Source organism: Oryza glaberrima, chromosome 5 (genome assembly GCF_000147395.1).
Source record: "Oryza glaberrima chromosome 5, OglaRS2, whole genome shotgun sequence".
Classification (NCBI taxonomy): domain Eukaryota; kingdom Viridiplantae; phylum Streptophyta; class Magnoliopsida; order Poales; family Poaceae; genus Oryza; species Oryza glaberrima.
The window spans coordinates 15252978-15268436 of NC_068330.1; the positions used below are offsets into that span (position 1 = coordinate 15252978).

A 15459-nucleotide genomic window follows, 5' to 3' on the forward strand; every position below is an offset into this window, starting at 1 on the left:
GATAATGGTGGGTTCTAAGCATATGGTTTTGATGGTCGTGCTCATGACAATTAAGGACCGGTTCACGATTTTCGGTTGTGAAACATTAATCATGCCAACCACAAGCCAGCGTGGGCAACGGCTTTACTTTCTATATAGTATGGTTCATTGTAGAGCACCAGACTGTGAAGTGGCGGAGATAAGCCCACGGGGGTCGCTGGGGAGTCCATGCCTTGTTTACAAGGGGGTGATTATGATCCGGGAACGGTGCACTGCTTTGAATTATGTTATGCAGAGGGTATTGTCACAATCTCTATTCGGGTACTTATTAAGTATCGCAACGCATGGTTGACATGATGCTGAGGTTGTGTCTTGTGGGTACAGTGGTACACCTCTGGCCAAAGTTTAAACTATTCGAATAGCCGTGCCCGTGGTTATGGGCGAGTCTAACAATGTCTTTCGTGATTAGTTTCACACTTCTCACCATATTAAATAATGTTGGTAATAACTTGTTTAGCTCCTGGTTTGGAATGGTATATTCCTGGTTTGGAGATAGAACTGTGCAGCCGGGATTGGTTGTTCAGAATGGTTGGGCCTATGCAACAGGGTATGTTGTATAGCGTTGGATTAATACTGTTTAATTAATACTTTACTGTTTTATTAAATTCTGAAATATTTATTAAATTTTATTTATGCAAATGAGACTATACTATGCCATCCTTTGTTATCCTGTGCACTTGCATATTTGCTGCGTGGCTTGCTGAGTATGTCATATACTCACCTTGCAATCATTCATCAGAGGAGGAGTTCTACAGTGATGCTGATGGTGTGGAGGATTAGGCGTAGCCCTGGTCAAGCTGCCTGTGGAGTGGAGTCGTCTGCGCTGTTTATCTTATTTTCCGCTGCTTAGAACTTTATTGATTGAGAGGAACTATCTACCTCTGTAATGACAATTTATTCTCTTATTAATTAGAGTAATAATTGTACTCTATTATCAATTTGTTATTGTGTGTCTCGGCTGATTCCTGGACGAGGGTTTACACACATGTAAGCGTTTGGAATTTTGGATAGAAATTACGGGCGTGACATTTTCTCCGCTAGCGGAGCCATCGACTTCGCTAGGTTGTCTATCTCCGCAGGATTCCTCCGAGAACGGGAAAACCCTTCGTGAAGGAACTCAAGTGGCAACTGAGGACGATGATCTCGTATACACGCCAGCACGTGTCCTTCGGCATATCGGCTCAATCAATGACACTCCTGCTTCAGGGCCTCGTCGATATGCCCGCCGATGCCTTCAAGCTGAGCACAAGCCCCGTTCAGCCACGAGATGTAGCCAGCCGCTGACTCCTCAGGATCCCCACGAGGTACTTGGAGCTCTCTGCAGACAACAGCCATGGTCGCGCAGCAACTCCTGAGGTACGAGTTGAACCATACCTCACGACCTCGGAGCGCCTCCACGGCCCGGTCCTTCTTCACTTCCAATATAGTCCTCTAAAGTTCGGCGACCTCGAACTTCGTCCTCCAGTACTGGATGCGACGGTCGCGATCAGCAAGCGCACTCTCGAGGTAAAGGAAATGGGAACGACAAGGACCAACCTAAGGGAGTCGTCGCCACGTCCGTCTACAGGCAATTCGAGCTGCCCGCGCTGCTGGACATCCTCGACATCGACATCTCTACAAACAACAAACAAAGTACCTGAAATCAAAACGCCAAAGAAAACTAAGGTGATGACTGCATACACAAAGGCAGTCGGAACCAACGAAAGTTTTACAAAACGCGATTGGTTAAGGGGTACAGACGAGCGGCGGCCCTACTCTTCAAAAAGTGGGAGAATGGACTCCCCCATATCGCCGACTTCTTCCATCACATCCTTGCGCGCATTGCTAGCCGCCCCCTGATCCAAGATCTTCTGGAGATCGAGTTCAGGGGGTGCGCCAACTTCACACATGCAAGGACGTGGCACGCCCCGGTGTAGATCCCGTTGGACGTCTCCTCTCCGATCCTGGCCGCATGCTTGGAGGGGATCGCCTCCATTGCCTTAGCCAGTTCCGCGAGCGAAGTCGTCAGCGAGAACTCGTCGGGATTCGCCGGGATGGTAGTCGTAACACCACACTCCCCGGCGAGCTGGTGTAGGCCGGTGTAAGTGACCCGCAGCGAACCGCGGATCTCCGACAGATTGTTCTCGAGTTCCGACATGTGGTTCTCGAGCCCCTACCGTTGCCGCTCGTTGCCGGCCACCAACTCCCTCATTTTCTGGAGGTCCTCTCGAACCTCTGCCAAGTCACGCGCCAGCTTGTCGGCGCGCTCGTTCGCTGATGACGCCGCTGCCGCCCTTGCCTTCGCAATCTCGTGACTTATGTCGCGAGCTCCGGCCTGGAGGATGCGTCCCATCTCGACTTGGATCTCCTCCCAGGTAAGGATGTCAGCAGGAGGGCCTCGAGCAGGCACAAGATCGCCGACAGGGCCGCTGGGCGTCGCCTCACGGCTACTGGTCACGACCACGATATCCGTCGAGGCCACGACAGGAGACGCGCTGGAGTTCCCTCCAGATCTGTCCTATGCCGCTTTTGCCCGCGCCGCCCCGTAAAAGACTGCAATTAGGACAGGCTGCAAGACTTCGACTACGCAAGCGTTACAAGCCGTTGCCATCGCGGAGGCGGGGGAGACGCATCCGAGGCCTGGAGTATAACGAGCATGATGTGAGATGCAAGCTTTCCGACTACGCAATAGAAGGACAGGAGAGCTTACCAAGGGGGTGGGTGCCTTCCGACGATTCCTGAGCACGGAGGAGAATTTCCTCCCCTTTTTCGGAACGTTGACGCCGCTCGTTGTGGCCGCAGCAGCAGCGGCATCAGACGCCTCCTTGGCGACGTCCTCCTTCAGCGACGCCACTGCCTGATGGTCCACGAGCGGCCCGATTATATCAGTCAGAGGGAGAGCCTACACTTCATGAAGTCACAATGCGATCCCGGAAGAAAAAGGCAAAAGGGCTGCCGAGTACACTTACATTGATTGCAGCTTCACGTTCGGCTGCCCCCTTCTCGCAGAGAGGAACAGGCACATTGCTCGCCGTTGTAGGGCCGCTGATCATCACTTGACCAACGCGGCGCCCTACGGTCTCGCTGTTCAGACCTGCAGATCGAGAACCAAAATTGATAAGTCAGGAGGAACATGCACCTAAGGAATGGAACCCATAATACAAGAAAAATACCCCGAGGAGAAACCCGGGTCGCGTCTTCCGGCCCTGAGTAGTCAAAGGTTGGATGGGCTCGAGCATGGAGCGGCTGGATCCGTCTACCGATGAAGTCAGCAGTGACTTCATATCCCGACAACCCTCGCACTCGGAGGTCATCGACGATATCGATGAAGGATTGAAGGGAGGGGGTTAAGGCAGGTTTGGCGGTCCAAGATGAAATCTTATCTGGTTGTTCCTCAGGAACAATAAAGACTGGGTCCGAATTTTCTATCTGAAGATAGAACCACCTAGCCCGCCATTTACTACGAGGAGAGGGGCACTGGAAGGGGATATAGCGCAACTTTAGGCTATCCCGAAGTCGAAAACCAACGCATCCAGATACCCTGTTGGATTCCATCCAACGCAACTCATAGTAGAAGCGAAAGAGGTCAAGAAACGGCTCTACCCCAATGTAGGCCTCACAAAGATGGGAAAAGATACTGAGGAAGGCGATAGAATTGGGATTCAAATGGAGCAAAGAGAGACCGTAGAAATTCAAGACCAAAAGAAGAAACTCGGAGGGAGGAGGAAGAAAACCACAGAGAATATAATCCTCGACCGCAACCATGCGGCCTAGGACAGGTTCAGGTTCAGTACCTCCTGGTTCCCTCTCCATGGTCCTGCGACCAGGGAGAGCGCCTTCCTCCTGCAACTTCTCCAGCGACGCGCTGGTAGAAGTGGACTTGTCGAGGTCCATTCCCGTCGAAGATCGCCGGAGAAGGGGCCGAGATGAGCAAGCTAGGGTTTGTGCGGAAGCGGAAAAGTCGAAGAGCTCTGGAAGGTTTGAAAGTTTCTCGCAACAGCCGGACTCCAAAATGGATTCCCAAAACTCCTTTAAATAGGCGCACTACCGACGATGCGAATTCCAAGGAAAGGAGAGAGATGGCCGCCGGAGATTTCTGGGTCCGTTGCACGAAGCGGGTTTTCTTGTACTTCAATTTAAATTCACTCATAACCGTTGGACTTCGCATGGTGTTGTCGATTACTCTTTGTCTCTACGGTCCCTACACCGAGATCGACCAGTCGAGAACGACAACAACTTCGACATCAGAAGTCGCGATTGGTTACACGAGTTCATTTAAGTAGAAGTCGGGGGCTACTGTCAGGGTTACTGATAAGGTATACCCTCTACCCTTGGATGTATGCTATACGGAAATACGGTATAGCGGTGCACATACGGACGTTCTCTGAACACGCTAAGGAAATCCATCACGAAGTCTTCCAATGGAAAGGTTCCTGCCCGTATAGGACTGGGTCGTTACTATATCGTGCAGGGTCCGATGTCTCCAAGTCCTACTTGGAGATCGCCTGACCTGTGATATAAAAGGGACCCCCTGGGGGGACATAGGGCATCGAATCCCATAGCCTACACAACGACCACAGGGCGGCGGCGAAGGCGATCATCTTGGAGATGGTCGTGTCAGTGAACCGCACGAGGCAGAGGTCATCGCCGCCGCCGACGACGCCGCGTAGCAGCAGTTCATGATCGGAGGAAGAAGCTACCGCGGGCGCCGTGTGATGTGGCGGCTGGGAGATTGCGAATTCCACACCTCCAACGACGGCGACGGCGGCGGCGGCGGCGGCGGCGGCTGACCTCTCGTCGTGGAGGTGGCCCTGCGTGGCGCTCAGCGCATGGGCCATCACGGTGAGCGCTCGCGTCCACCGCCATACCAGCCGCTCGGCCTCCTCCTCCTCGTCCTCCTCCTCCTGCTGCTGCTGATCAGTTGGCCGGAGCACCCAGCCGACGTCGAGCTCGGAGAACCACCTCTCCAGCACGGGTCCCGGCGCGCGGCCGAACGCTCCGATCAGGGCAAGCACGAAGCCGTCACGGACCATTTGGCTGGCGATATCGCGAGGGCCTGGGACTTGGAACCCTACCACTCTCAGGAAGGAGCCGCCGGAGGCAGCGCCGGTTTTGCAGCGACGACGGTGAGAGCCGGCGCCGGACTCGGTGCTGGAGACGGTGCTGCTGTAGTTACTGGATCTTGCCGAGCGAGACGACGACGACGACGACGATGACCCGACGACGGACATGCTCCGGATCTTCTCCAGGTAGCTGTAGCTCCATCTCCACGACGGCAGGGAGAGGCTGGCCTCGGTGGCATCCAACTCCGACAGCGCCGCCATTAATTCTAGCTCTACTGTTTTGTAGTGCACTGTATGTAGGTGTAGAGCATTTCGGATCGGGCGATTGAGAGGTCGACTTCAGAAGTTCAGAATTCAGATTGGAGTTCAGTATAGCTTAGCTTAATTTGCTGGCTTTCGATTTCCTGACACGCAACTAACCGCCTTAAGCGATAGAGACGAATATAAATGACGTCGTTATTGATTGGCAACCGCAACAATAAAATTACGAAACAGACAAATGCATGCGTGCGACTTTCACAGGAAACGCTGCAAAGTTTGGCGGCGCCAAATCGACTCTGTGTGCTTGCTCAACACCTTTGTTTGCCTGGTGTTCGTCCATCATCTTAGTCTTGGTAGCTAATTGTTTTTATAAATATAATATTTTTTTCTTTTCCACCACTCTCGTTTCCAGTCTCTACCGAAAGAAAGAATTAATTGTCTAATTGTAAACTCACAGTGGTTCTCTTTTCTTGAGTTGGTACATAATACTTACTTCAGGAAATTAATAGAATGTCATCTAGCTACTAACTGTGTTGTAATCCCTTGCCAAGAAAAAAAGAATGACTGTTGTGTAATCTGGAAGTCAAGGGTAGCAATGTTTAGTTGCCTAGCTACTTATGAGTTATGACTTGTGAATTGTTTACGTGGTGTTTTCTGTTTTGTGCAACTTCCGTTGTTTACATACGGTGTCGCTTTCTGTTTTGTGTTAAGAGATGTAGTATTTCTACCGACTACCTCCCTTTATCCTAAAATATAAGAACATAAGATTGGATTAGACAGAATTTAGATAGGTTTTCTGTCTAGATTCGTCTTATTAGGATATACTCCCTCCATTTTATAATATAATGTACAACCACTTTTCTCAGATGTTTCATAATATAAGAGCAGGTACAATAGCAGGCTATAAGCCAGCTGCAAATATATTTTAAGGAGATAACTGAGGAGAGAGAAGGGTAGCGGGCTACAGATTTGTAGCCAGCTGTAGCACGAACTCCAAGACGCAGTGTGTGTATGACAGGTGGGACCAGATATTAATAGTGTAGTATATAACTATTGTATGAATGAGCTATTAGATTGGCTATAGATGAATTGGAGCTAGTAGTGGGCTATACTATTGAACTTGCTCTAAGACATGCATGCAAGCATGCAATTAATTATGGCATCTTCTCTATTAAATTACCACTTTTTTAAATCCTACACTCTTATGTTATCTAATAGAGAAGATGTCATAATTAATTGCATGCTTGCATACATCTCATGTTATCTAATAGAGTTTACCACTGTGTCTTTTATTTTGGAATGGATGAAGTATATGTCTTGTCTGGTTTTAGTTTTAGATTCTTATATTTTGGGAATTGGGATGGATGTAGTACTCAGTTAGAAGTAACTTTAACTTGCATACATTTCATTGTTTCATTAATCAACTTCAGTTAGAACTAGTTTTTTTTTGTGAAAAAAAATATTCATGGTTGACTTGTTATATTACGGAGTATAATCCATTTAATAGGAAAATCGAGGCCACTAGGTTGACGACGATCGAGGTGGTTCTTGGTGATAGATCAGCGGGCATCGGCTGACCATGAGAGGTCACCGGTGATCAATTTGCAGATCGGTTTCTTTCAAGCATCTCCTGCAAGGCCTTGAATCGGTCCTTAGGGTCCCTTCCAGCACCCTAATGATTGGGCGATAAGAGTTAAGGTTTGGGAGAGTAGGGTACTTACGGTGCGAGATATCGCCATGTCCATGCACGGGGCCTTCTCCTTTTGTATGTTGCCCTGGTGCCTGGTGGTAGTTACTCGGGGGCTAGCCCAAAAGGAAAAAAGTGTGCCTCCAATCACAACGTCGTTCGTTATGAATGTGCGTGCGTGGGAAATTGGGTGGATTCGCCCTACACCACTAATTAAGTCTCCATGGCTAGCCATGATCAACCAACAATAATTTAACATGGCAATGCTGAACATGCATGTAAAGCTATGGCTCGCAATTTACTCCACAATAGCAAGCTAACAACTAACAATAATTAATTCAGGACTAGCATTTAGCAAGTCTCAAACATAATATCACAGTTCAACAGTGTGCTAGTAGGTGTTCGCAAGCTACCAGTGACGGCCATAGTATCGTTTACCTTCATAAAGTGCAACGAGCTTTTCACACTACACTAGATAAGGTCACATGTGACGGGCCCAACCCTCACCTTTGACGGGTTTAGGCTTGGTCAGTGATCAGTGGTCACTGGTGACTCCAGTCACCTTTGACGGGTGGCTGGCCGTCACCTTTGACGGACAAATAACTAGAGGACCGTCAGAGGTGTTGGTCTCTGCTATCCTAGGGCCAGTTAGGACCCATCACAGGTGACCCATCTCTGATGGGCATGTAAAGAAAGGCCGTCAGAGGTGATGGTCTTTGGTAGATAGAAGCCGTCACAGGTGATCCACCTGTGACGAGCCCGAAAGTAAAGGCCCGTCACAGGTGGGTCACCTCTGACGGGCCGCGATTTGCGTATCCGTCACAGGCATGGTTACCTTTGACGCATTTTGTTTCCGACATGTCACTGATGAGTTAATTCCAAAAAAAAATGCTAAATATTGGCTAGCCTCAGGATTTGCTAGCCATGCCCTCTGAAAAACAGAAACATCACAGATACATGCCATCACCCAATATCACATATTCCCCAACATCACAGATCCATCTCAAAACTGACATCATTCACATATGCAGTTCAAATGCCACAATTTTGCACAGCAAATTCATACCCCATGAAAGCCACAATTTCGAAATTCATACCCCATGAAAGCCACAATTTCGGTCGTTGCTCATAGAACCGCATACTTACCAAACTTTCTTGTATCCTGTTCCTTGTGAACCTCCACGACCTGCTATTGTAAAAAATGGAGAAAACAATTGAATAGGACAACGTAAATCGTAGTTGATCAAATTTGATGACAATTTAGCAAACTACCATAAATATTGCACATATGAAAGTAAATTACATTGCATTCCATACCACAGAATCATAGAAACAACTTTTTTTACATCACAAGAAATTAGATAATTGTATTGTTCATGACTTAACATCTAGCCCGGTTCAATCGTCTAATTGGCATGAAAACGTCCTTTCTTGTTCATTATTTTGGCAAGAATGAAGGCGCACACTTCGCCTCTGATAGCGCCGGGGGGGGGGGGGGGGAGGGTTGATGCGTGAAATCTTCAAGCCAGCTCTACCTTTATGTTCAATAAATCAAAGGTTAGCATGTTTAGAAGATTAATGTTGGTATTGAAATGAGCTTATTTGCCATTAGCAACAATCTCAGAGTCGAAATCTTTCACCTCTTAGAAGTGTTGACATGTTGTGGCACACGTGGAAACCACACTGGTCTCCGATCTGTTGTGTGCATGCGAACTTGGTGTCATGATAAAGTTTGTCCTTGCCCTCCTTATGCCTACCAGCCTTTTCCACATATGGGACCCAAGCCATATTTAAGGCCTTGGTGATTTCAGTGAAATTATAATCTTTTGCCTTATTTGAGTTAAGATAGGAGACCCTACTCCATTTAGGGTCTCCGTCATCAGCGCCTTACGGAGCTCCGTCACCGTCCTTAGCATCGCACGGAGCTCAGCCAACATCGTCGACGCCGCGGAGCTCAGCTGCGTCCGCGTGTCCGCCGTCATCGAAGACGCACGGAGCTTGCTGCTGCTGTCGTCGATGCCGCGCGAAGTTCCTACGCGCGTCCGTGTGGCCGCCTCTGCCTTCTCCATCGCCGCATGCACACCATCGTCGATGCTGCCATCGATCGCCTGCGTCTGCCTCCGTTGACGAAAGAGTAGAGAGAGAAGAAGAAAAGGATAAGGATGCGGTTTGCTGGAAATGAGATAGGCATGTGGGAGACCGATATTTCCTTCCCGCATCGGTCGCCCGATAATAAGCATTTTCGTATGGATTAGGTTGTGAATTGGGCAATGCTCACTAGGAAAATAAGGATATAATTCAAGTAGTCCTTATCGGATCCAAATCGAACTCTATATCTCTCTTTTCTTATCTAGGACTTCTTTCTTATCTACTCAGCACTTTATCCATATGTACGAGGGTTATTTTTGTATAGGACTTAGTATATGATGATCCCATCGAGCTAAGAATACATGTATAGGGTATCCCATATCTAGAACACTGATGTAAAGATCATGCAAATATGTTGGATCATCTACAATTTATTACCCCCTCAAAAACACAGGGACTTTTAGGTTGTTTAGGAAATATAAGGTTACATTTCTTTTAGTCGCTTCAGTTGTTAATTTAAAAATTTTGAATTGCTTAGATTCCATTTGCAAGCATGTGATTGGCTTCGGAATTATTGAAATGATTAGAACCGTGGGAATCAATGCAAGAATCCTTATAGCAAGTTTAATAGTATAGCCAACTATTAGCTTTAAATTATCTATAGTCAATTTAATAGCCAATTCATTTAATAGTTATCTATAAACATATACTACACTATTAATACTTGGTCCCACCTGTCATACATACATTGCATCTTGGAGTCCGTGTTGTAGCTGGCTATAAATCTATAGCCCGCTGCTCTTATCTCTCCTCTTTTATCTACTTGAAATGTATTTATAGCTGGCTTATAGTCTGCTATTGTACGTGCTCTTATATTGTGAGACAGAATTTGAGTTATAGAGATCCTTATATTTTAAAACGATCCTCATATTGTGATACAAAATTTGAGGTATAGAAATCCTTATATTTTAAAATGAGGGGGAGTATATTTTAAGGCCCAATTAATATACAATTATGTCAAAACATCATCTCCCACATCCTTTTCATAATATTTTAAAATATATCCATCCACCATCCATTTCCTCTAAAATATTTAATATATATTTATTCATTTATTTCGTAACAAAGCACGAGACATTATTGGTATTTCTAGTTTTAAAACGTGATTACGGCCCTGTTTGAGGGAGTTTAAGATTTTGAGAAGCAGTTGGTTGGGGTAGCCAGCTTCTGAGAATCTGGAAAAGGTGGATTTTCCGGCTTCTAACTTCTAGTTCATTTTCTGGATTCTATAACTACAATTTTTCATAATTCGGACTAAAAGTTAGACTGTCTAGGGAATTTCTGATTCGGAAAGAAGCTGTTGTAGCTATAAGCTTCCCAAATACGGGGTATGTCCTATATGTTAAACGTGCATGGCACCCGGCACGCGTACTAGCTAGTGGATAAATTAAATATGGAGTAACTTTAAAAGAGTGGGTTGGAGATAGAAAGAGAGATTTTTTAGGGATCACTTGGAGACAGTGTGTCCCTTGGAGATAGTGAACAGTCATGTCTATCACATTTTACGCGGTTATAATTAGTTAATCGCACTCTTAGAGCAAGTAAATATAATATAGAGTAAGTTCAAAAGAGTGGGTTGGAGATATAAAAGAGTGAATTTTTTTTAGGGATCCATGGAGTCAGTGAGTCTCTCTTAGACAGAACGGTCGTCGGTCAAGTCTATCACTTTTTACGCGGTTATAATTAGTTAATCGCTCTCTTAGAGATAGTACTGAAAACAAAAGCAAGTACTGAAGTACTTACCCTAAATACCTTGTAGAGTAATACTCCCTCCATCCCAAAATATAAAAGATATTGATTGGATATGACATATCCTAATACTATAAATTTTTTATAACATGATAGTATTAGAATATGTCACATCCAACCAAAATCCGTTATATTTAGGGACAGAGTGAGTATGCTGATATGGAAAAAAAAAGGAGAAATTGGAGCCACCTCTCATGTAAGGATAACTTAAACTAGAAAAAAATACACGTGCGTTGCAACGGGTGAATTGTTATATGGTTTAGTTAAGATGAAATTCACTGTGTGAGTTTGCTTAGATATATATAATTTTAGAAAATCATAAGCTGCAATTAGGAGTTCGATCGCCTCAAGTTAACATGCGAGTTTTTTTAAACAGATTTCTCATATGATTCCTTCTGTATTACCAAAAAGTGAACGATCTTAAAAACCGACTCAAATACGGATATGTATTTCCAAAAGCAAACGGAATTAAAAACCGACTCATACACGGATGACGTACCAAAATACCGGCAAAAACATTTTCAATTTTTATAATAGTAGATATATGAGTATTAAAGTTATTGAGTTTTATGTGTTAGAGGTAACTTAAGGTTACCCTTAATTTATAGGGGGTGACGAGAATAAAGTTAGAGATGGTAGCCGTCTCAAATACTCTCTCCGTTCCTAAATATTTGACGTTTGATTATTTTAAACATATTTAGCTATTCGTCTTATTCAAAAACTTTTGTGAATATTATTTAAAAATTTGAGTAGTAGTAGTAGTATATTTAACAATGAATCAAATGGTAGAAAAATAATTAATAATTAATTAAATTTTTTAAATAAGACGAACGATCAAACAAGTTTTAAAAAGTCCAGCGTAGGGACGGAGGGAGTATAAGGGTTTGTTTGGGGAGCTTTAGATTATGATAAGCAGCTGTTTGATAGCCTTCTAGCAGAAACAACTTTTGGGAAAAGCTGCAGCTGGAATAAGCTCTCACCTCTGTGGCTCTAAACCTCTCCTATCTATATATACGTGCTCGATCTGAGAACTCCAGTAGTCGATCCATTGCTAACCCCTACCGAGTTAACACTTAACACCTAGTCATATCGCAGATCGAGCTTAGCTAGAATGGCGCGAATGCTTGAGACCGTGTCGGAGATGGAGAGCACCGAGGCGGCCGATAACTCGTCCCTGCCATCATGGAGATGGAGCTACAGCTACCTGGAGAAGATCCGGTGCATGTCCACGGGTGGCGGGTCGTCGTCTCGCTCAGTGAGATCCAGTAACTACAGCAGCGCGTCAAGCACCGCGTCCAGTGCGCGTCCTAGGTACGTCCCCTGCTACGATGATGCTGATTTCGTGACCTACTCCTTCCAGAGGGCAGTAGGACTTGGAGCCCCCGGACCTGCTCGAGATATCGCGGACCAGATGGTCCGCGACGGATTCGTGGGCAGCTTGGTGAGTGAGTTCAGCCGGGCATCCGGATCCGGCCCTGCGCTGGACAGGTGGTTCTCAGAACTGGACGTCAGCTGTGTACTCCGTAATGATCAGGAGGAGGAGGCGACCGGGAGCCTGGTGGGGAGGTGGGCGCGAGCTCTCACTGTGATGGCGCGCGCGCTGATCGCCACGCTCCAGGACCAGGACATGCCTTCTTCTGATCATGAGCCGCAGGACAACCTCACCGGCCGACTCTGCCAACTCGGGCGGCTTATGGAGGCGAGTTTCTCCAAGATCCAACTTGCACAGTTCGCGCAGGCGACTTTCTCCAAGATGCTTGCCTTTGCCAACGCCCTCGCTGATAAGCCTTGGACGCGGCCAACGGACAAGTTCTCGGGGCTCATGCAACTCCGCATCTGCATCAACGACGTCTCAGATATCCTCGTCCCGCTGTACAATGAGGTTTTCTTACTAGCTGATTATTCAAAAGAAATAATTGAAAGCATAGTAAAGGAGATCGATGATGCTTTCTCGACTACAATGGATAACCTGGGTAGAGCCATATTGATGATGACGACGGACGCCTTGAGCCCCCCGAGTGGACCATTTCCGGAGAATGCAGAAATCCACAAGGCTACTCTGTTAGCTGTCAACTATGCAATATTGTTTTGGGGATACCATAGCGTGCTGGAGGCCATCCTACTTGATAATGGCGATTTGTTTGGTAATTGCAGTTGGTATTCTGAGAAGCTAGTAGTAGAAAGATTGATTGTGCAAATTATAACCAACTTGCAGGATGAGCTCGAGAAGAAATCCAATTTGTTCTCTGACCATAGCCTGAGATATCTGTTCTTGCTTAACAATTCCTACGTCGTACAATATCAGTTTCTTGTACCCAGCGACTACAGCCCTCCATCGGAAATAAAGTTCCACTATGAGCAGTACCAAAAAGAGTATATGCGTGCCTCCTGGGAACCTGTTCTGTCTTGCCTACACGATAAGATGCCACCGTGCTTCCCTAAGCTCTCATCGCATTCGGAGCTGTCAAGATTCGAGTTGGAATTTGAGAAAACATGCAGTCATCAGAAGCTGTGGAAGGTCCCGCTTCCGAATCTTAGGCAGAGCCTGCGAGAAACCATCATTGATAAGATCATTACTGGATACAAAAAGTACATGGAGGACCATCCAGAGCAGGAGAAATGCGGCAGAGATCCACTGGACATGGAAGGCATGGTGAATGATCTATTTGAAGGATGAAGGGGTTGCTACAGTTTCAGAATGACAGGCCCGCACAAATAGAGTATAAGTTTTAAAGCAGCTACGAAGAGGAGGCCAAGGTTAAATAGGTGTTCTTGATGTCCTTTTTACTTTTACCGTATTTTGATGTCGGGTGCAATTGTGTTCTTATCCCTTGTTTCTTAACTCCAGCGGTGATTTTACCCCTACCATTTTAACTTTGTGATTTTATCATCATTTTTAGTTGAAGCTTGTGCCTGCGCCCATTCCATTAAGAGGACTTCAAGTTGTAAAAGTTCATGTCAAAAGGGGCAAACTTCATGTTAAGCTTGTACTCGCCCTCCTTTTTTTTAACTGAATATGTGAAAATTCATTCAAAACACAAAGTCATGTTAAAATAGCGGCAAAATCACAAAGTCCTTAGCAAAGTAGGGGCAAATATGCAAGTGCACAGATGTCTTTGACACCATTAAATCCTTTTAATGGATAAGAGAAAACACAAGCTTCCGTTGAAAAGAAATGAGGGCAAAAAAACCATTGGAGTTCAAAAATAAAAAAAGGAGGGTAAGAATTGTGATTGCTACTCTGATGTTCCCCCGTTCGACCCTTAGGTAATCCTCATCTTACCTTACTGCCAATAAAAAGCACCGGACAGTTTCTGTGTGCCCAGATCTGTTGACAGGGGGAAGTATCCGGTGCAATCACCTAATTCGGTGTAATAATGCAACTTTCATCCTATACCGTTGGATCGAGAAATGGACGTTCAAGATTCGTCCACGTCACCATGAGTTAAAATTTAACTTCCAGTAAATTTTAACTCACGAGTGAATCTGCGAGTTAAATTTTAATCATGGTGACATGGACGAATCTCGGACGTCTATTTCTCGATCCAACGGTGTAGGATGAGAGGTACATTATTGCACCGAATTAGGTGATTGCACCATATACTTCCCCCTGTTGACAGATAACAATGTATATTCTTCCTCTTGTATTAGTTCCTCCTCTTTTTGATTATTTTACCGTATAGCTGACTCGCCGGCCTCAGGGGCTCCGACAACTGGGAGAACAGAGATAGACACAGAACTAGTTCAAGTGCAGCGGCAGCGTGACATTTTTATCTGTTTGGTTTGCTAATAACCTAATAAAACTTGGTAACACCAAACTTTTGATAAGGTAGCAAAGCAAACACTCCATCAAACTATCTATCTATCTATCTATCTATCTATTATATACTAAAGTCCATTAAAATTCCTATAAACACTCATAAACCGCCACATGGCACCTCTATAAATATTTCTAGGCCACCAAGTGGCGCTCTACCAAATTAAAGAAATTCCAAGAAAAATAAAATATATAACCATTAATTTCATTTAATCCGGTGGACCCAAATTTTTTAACCGTTAGATCTAACATAAAAAATACCAAATAGATTTATATTTAGAAAGCGGCACGTTCTTTGTCGATTCATCCCGTACATAGTTCGTACGTATGCCCCCTTCCCTTCTTTTCTTTTTTCTTTTTTTTTCACTCTCATGGGATAAAAACCAAATTAATAAATTCAGCCAATAGTTGTAAAAATATATGTTATTCCGATTGTATTCTAGCACAAGTCCATTAAACTTCCTATGAACGTACTCAAGTCGCCATGTGACATTCTACATACTCTCCTAAGCCGTCACGTGACACTCTAAGAAATTAGAAAAAATCTTAAAAATTATGAGAAAAAAGAAAAAAAATCTGACCATCCATTATAACTTATAAATCGGTGGACCTATTATTTCTAACCGTTAGATATATCTCAAGTATCTGTTTCATTTTCAATAAAAGAAATCTCCTTTCTCAATATACGTACTCCTCCTTCTGTGGTATGTAGGTGA

General features: G+C 45.2%; 1 protein-coding gene across 1 annotated transcript; it reads left to right on the plus strand.

Moving 5' to 3' along the window:
- The first annotated feature begins 11980 nt into the window (after positions 1–11980).
- Positions 11981–13937, plus strand: LOC127774795 (uncharacterized). Its single transcript, XM_052301087.1, has one exon. It carries the CDS (start codon positions 12038–12040, stop codon positions 13601–13603), a length of 1566 nt encoding a protein of 521 aa, XP_052157047.1. The 5' UTR covers positions 11981–12037; the 3' UTR covers positions 13604–13937.
- The last annotated feature ends 1522 nt before the right edge of the window (positions 13938–15459 follow it).

What these genes read in the sequence shown, in the direction of transcription:
- LOC127774795 (XM_052301087.1), top strand. Translation starts at nt 12,038, where the DNA reads ATGGCGCGAATGCTTGAGACCGTGTCGGAGATGGAGAGCACCGAGGCG.